This window comes from Odontomachus brunneus, unplaced genomic scaffold (genome assembly GCF_010583005.1).
Source record: "Odontomachus brunneus isolate Ranch 3 - 2012 unplaced genomic scaffold, Obru_v1 Obru_scaffold_067, whole genome shotgun sequence".
In the NCBI taxonomy this organism is placed as follows: Eukaryota; Metazoa; Arthropoda; class Insecta; order Hymenoptera; family Formicidae; genus Odontomachus; species Odontomachus brunneus.
This window is the reverse complement of record NW_022639517.1, coordinates 1551287-1556299: the sequence shown is the minus strand read 5'-3', so window position 1 is coordinate 1556299 and position 5013 is coordinate 1551287. Positions and strand designations below refer to the sequence as shown.

Below are 5013 nucleotides of genomic sequence, written 5' to 3'. Positions count from 1 at the left end.
TATATATATATATATATATATATATATATATATATATATATATATATATATATTATATATGTATTATATTATAATATATTATATATAATAATTATATATTATATAATACATAATATATAAATTATAAATTAATTTGTTATAAGTTATAATTTATGTAAAATTATCGGTAATTTATGATAATTTTCTTAAACATTCTTATGTTAAACTAATGTAATATAAATTAATATAACTAATATAATATAATATAAATTATTAATGAACTGCACATTTTTAATTAAACTAATAACTTTTTTAAACCTTATTTTAAGCTATCTTCTTTTTACGTCGGCTGATTTTTAGTTCTTCAGTGTAATCAAGTTCATATTCACTGTCAAACGCGAGATCAAAATTGGCGCGTGTCTAGTCAAGGAACTTGTGCCACACGACTTCACAGTATTGTTACATATTTTTTTGTTTCATAACTTTAAAGTTTAAGATTTAAACTTTAATTAGAATCCATAAAGTATTTTATCATATCTTATTTCTTTGTGATAGAGATTCTAAAAGTGCCAAAAACAGTTTGTTTTACCATTTGACGTTTTTCTAAAAAACGTGACGTGATAGAAATATTGGATTTCAGATTCGTAATCTATGAGAAAAATCCTATCGAAATTACTTGTCATTCTTTTTGTGATAAAATCAGTGTTGACTAGTGTTATTTATAATCTATTGTATAAATGATTACAACTCTGTAATTTAATTCTCTTTGTAAATGAAGTTAATCAATATGATAATACTTGATAAATGTGATGACATTTTTTACGATGGAAAGTTAATAATAACAATAAATTATTTTTCAGTTTTCTCAGGATATCAATTTAAGTGCTTCGAATGCGGTTGCTAAACATCAGCGAACAAAGTCAAGTCCGGAACAATTAGGAACCACAGCGATGTCACCGTCGGAAGCTAGCAGACGTTTAATTGCCTCTGAATCGATGAGTGATCTGTCACCTCCGAAACACGTCGGACACAATGATATTGATATAAAAGAATTGTCGCATATTACACCACCGGGTACTCCACCGCCACCATATCCGGTCTCTACTTTAGGGCACGATATCTTCTCATCCACGCTAAATGATGTAATACTTTTTAAATTTTAACCCATCTAATAATCATATACATGCGTTCTATATCTGATGTATCTACAATTTTGTTTTTTACATGTTGTAGAAAAAGCTAATTGTTTACTTAATTAGAACATTTTTATTTAAACAATTTTTTATTTAAAAAATTTTTATTTAAACAATTTTTTTTCATTTCAATTCAATTCTGCAACTATTAATTTTCAACTTTATTATATTATGCATTTTATACAGTCTTCTCTTGCTTAACATCGGTAGTAGATTGTCAAAAACAACGACGTTAGGTAAAAAAGCGTTAATTGAGCAATTAAATTGTATAGAAAAAATTAATGCATTCCATATACCATTATCAACTGCACCAATTAATTAATATTAACTTAAAAAAATAGATACGGAAGTTTTTTCTTCCAATCTTGATAAATTTGAAATATGTGAAGTTTGGATGAAAATAGATTTGTATTTTTTTAATATATAGGGTGAGGAAAAAAGATATACTCCCAAATAACTCGAATAACTCGAAAAATATAAATTTTATTGAAAAATGTTTCAAACAAGGGTTGTATGGTTTAAAAAGATACATTCAATGATAATATTTATTTGATTTTGGCGCCGCCAAGGTCAGGTCGAGGTCAACTTTGCTGTTTTAAATAGAAACATATATTTTTTATTACGCAATTTTATTCTACGTAAAGAAACGAACAGCTTTTTTTTGAAAACATTTTTTGTATGATCTCTATTTTCTAAGATATTTATTGAAATATCTACAAAATTATTGGCTTCAATAATTTGTTACGCGAATTCTATCAACTTTACCGAAAAATAGCAAGAGATAAAAATTATTTATTTTATTTTCATAGAGCTCTGAAAATTTTTTCAAATTTTTTAAATTAACTATTTAATATTTTCTTACATTTTTTAGAAGTACTAAAAAGTTTATAAAATATTCTGAAAAATTCTCAGAGCTTTATGGAAAGAAAATAAACAATTTTTATCTCTTGCTATTTTTTGATAAAGTTGATAGAATTCGAGTAAAAGATTATTGAAACCAAATTTGTAAATATTTCCTTAAATATCTTAGAAGATAGAAATCATATGAAAAAGTTTTTCAAACAAAAGTTATTTGTTTTTTTATGTAGAATAAAATTCCGTAATAAAAAAAATATATTTCTATTTAAAAAAGCAAAGTTGATCTCGACCTGATTTTGGTGGCGCCACCTAAAGTCGAATAAATATTACCATTGAATGCATCTTTTTAAACCTTACAACTTTTATCTGAAACATTTTTCTATAAAACTTATATTTTCCGAGTTATTCAGAGGTACCGATCTTTTTTCTTCACTCTGTATGCATATATGCACCTTTAAGGAGTGAAAGAATCTTTTGAAAAAATCAATTTTTTTCTTTCGTATCGTGTATAGGTGAAATTATTAAAAAAAAGGAAAAATATTTCAAACAAATTTTGTACGATGTAATAACAGTTGTGCAAAAAATTTTTTATTTATTATATTTTGTAATATATTCCCACCCTTATAATATTTTTTCTAAAATGTAATTTTTTATGACCAAATGAAATATCATTTTATTCCGAATCTAATTATATATAATAATATCGTATTTCGAAATATGGATTTATTAAAACTTTTAAAGGGAAATACTTCCATATACACACTATCTACCTATATCTGTTACATATTGCCTATGTAATCCGTTCGATATATCGACGCAACACGTTCTTTTCGTATTTTTGTTATAATAAGAAACGGCGATTAATATAGATATGTAACTATATAATATTTCTGGATGTATATTTGTTATATTATTTTTGTTATATTACTTTTCTCATTGTTAATATATACAGGGTGTCTGTCCATAGATCTCCTAGCAAATACTTCGCAACTGGTTGAAGTTACAAGAAAGTTTAATAAGAAAAATTTGCACAGCTCTGAGTCAGCAACAATGTCCATATAAAAAAAATTTACTCGTAACTTTTTTGAGTTAACTAAACCATGTTTAAGGTCAACATAGTTTTTTTAAATGGATACCTATAATTTTTTGTGCATATTTATACAGTAGGAATTATTTTCAATCAAAATCATATCCAGTAAAAAATTGCTATTATGTATCGAGATAATGCTACTATGTATCGACATCTTAAGTATTAAAGTAGTAAATTGGATTATAAGGACATTCCAAACCACAGAACGGATTAAGGTGAGCAAGAAAGTCCTGTGCTGCCTTGCGATATTCGCAATAATAGTCGAAATATTAATTAAAAAAGATTGGTGAATGATCACGCGCGATATGATAAGTGAACTGCAGTGGCTTCGTCTGTCGTTGTATACTTATACATTAAGTCAAACTAAACAAAAAATTCCTTTACTATTTTGTAAATGACCACATAGATTTTTAGATATTAATTAAAGAAAATTTGTGCATTATGGTATACAATCATACATGTAACAATTTTTTTTAGTATTTAAAAATCTATGTGCTCATTTACAAAATGGTAGAGGACTTTTTTGTTCAGTTTGATTTAATGTCTAAATATACAACGACAGACGACACCACTGCAGTTCATCTACCATATCGCGCGTGATCATTCACCAATCTTTTTTAATTAATATCTTGAGATTTATTGCGAATATCGCAAAATGGTATAGGACTTTCTTATTCATTTTAATTCGTTCTACGTCGCCGCAAAGTTTGGCCAACTGTTTCTGAAGCAAAAACACCTATATATATAGGGTGTAAAAAAATTAGACCGACAAATTTTAAGAGGAAATAGAGGACATAAAAACAAACATATTTTGTTAATAATGTTTTTTTCTAAGACGCTTCGTTTTAATACTACAGGATACAAAATAGGAATTTTATGATTTTAATAAAAAAACAAACATATAAGTGGAAAAATTAAATTTATTTCAATTATACGTATATATTTTAATCTTTAACAAACAATGAACAAAAGAATGGAACAAAGATTTAATGAGCGCTGGATAGGCCGAAGAGGTCCTATTGCATGGCCTCCCCGGTCATCAGATTTATCTTCGCTTGACTTTTTTTTATGGGGGCATATGAAAACTCTCATTTATGAGATACCTATTGAAACAGAAGCAAAATTGGTAGCCCGAATTACTGCTGCAGCATATCAGGTTCAGAATATTCCTGCAGTCTTCGAGCGTGTGAGACAATCAATGTTTCGACGATGTCATTTTTGTGTTGAAGCAAATGGAGGAATTTTTGAACATTTATTATAAATTGAGCTAATCAATTGCGCATTTTTGTTCTGTTCTTTTGTTCATTGTTTTTTGAAGATTAAAATATATACCTGTAATTGAAATAAATTTAATTGTTCCACTTATATGTTTGCTTTTTTTAAATCATAAAATTCCTATTTTGTACTCTGTAGTATTAAAACGAAGCGTCGTAGAGAAAAACATTATTAACAAAATATGTTTGTTTTTATGTCCTCTATTTCCCCTCAAAGTTTATCGGTCTAATTTTTTTACACCCTGTATATATAGGGTGTAAAAAATTCAAATTTTACAGTGAAAACGAAAATAATAATTTAAAATCATGGGGTAATATGTGGAGTCTGATTGACTCTAAAGGATCATATGAAGGTGACAATGCTTCGTCGGGGCCATAAAGAAGTATGTGAAATCCTATTAATAAATTTCTTTAATAATCATAGCATAGTGACCTTCATATAATTCTTTAGAGTCAATCGGACTCCACATGTTACCCCATGATTTTAAATTATTATTTTTGTTTTCACTGTAAAATTTGAAGAAATGAAAATATTTGGAACAGCCTCCAATTGCCTTGACCTTGACAAATGTTGTCAAGGGCATGGCCCTGAACAACATTCAAAAGGTTTTAGTCGTCT

At 27.1% G+C, this 5013-nt stretch overlaps 1 protein-coding gene across 12 annotated transcripts in view; it reads left to right on the top strand.

Annotated features, from left to right (window-relative positions):
• Nucleotides 1–5013, top strand: part of LOC116846699 (rho guanine nucleotide exchange factor 11) — a 660614-nt gene that overhangs the window by 216457 nt on the left and 439144 nt on the right. For all 12 annotated transcript variants that reach the window (XM_032820895.1, XM_032820894.1, XM_032820888.1 and 9 more), the window contains one exon: nucleotides 840–1121. In XM_032820895.1, coding sequence (XP_032676786.1) covers nucleotides 840–1121 — 282 coding nt within the window. The remainder of the gene's footprint in view (nucleotides 1–839; nucleotides 1122–5013) is intronic.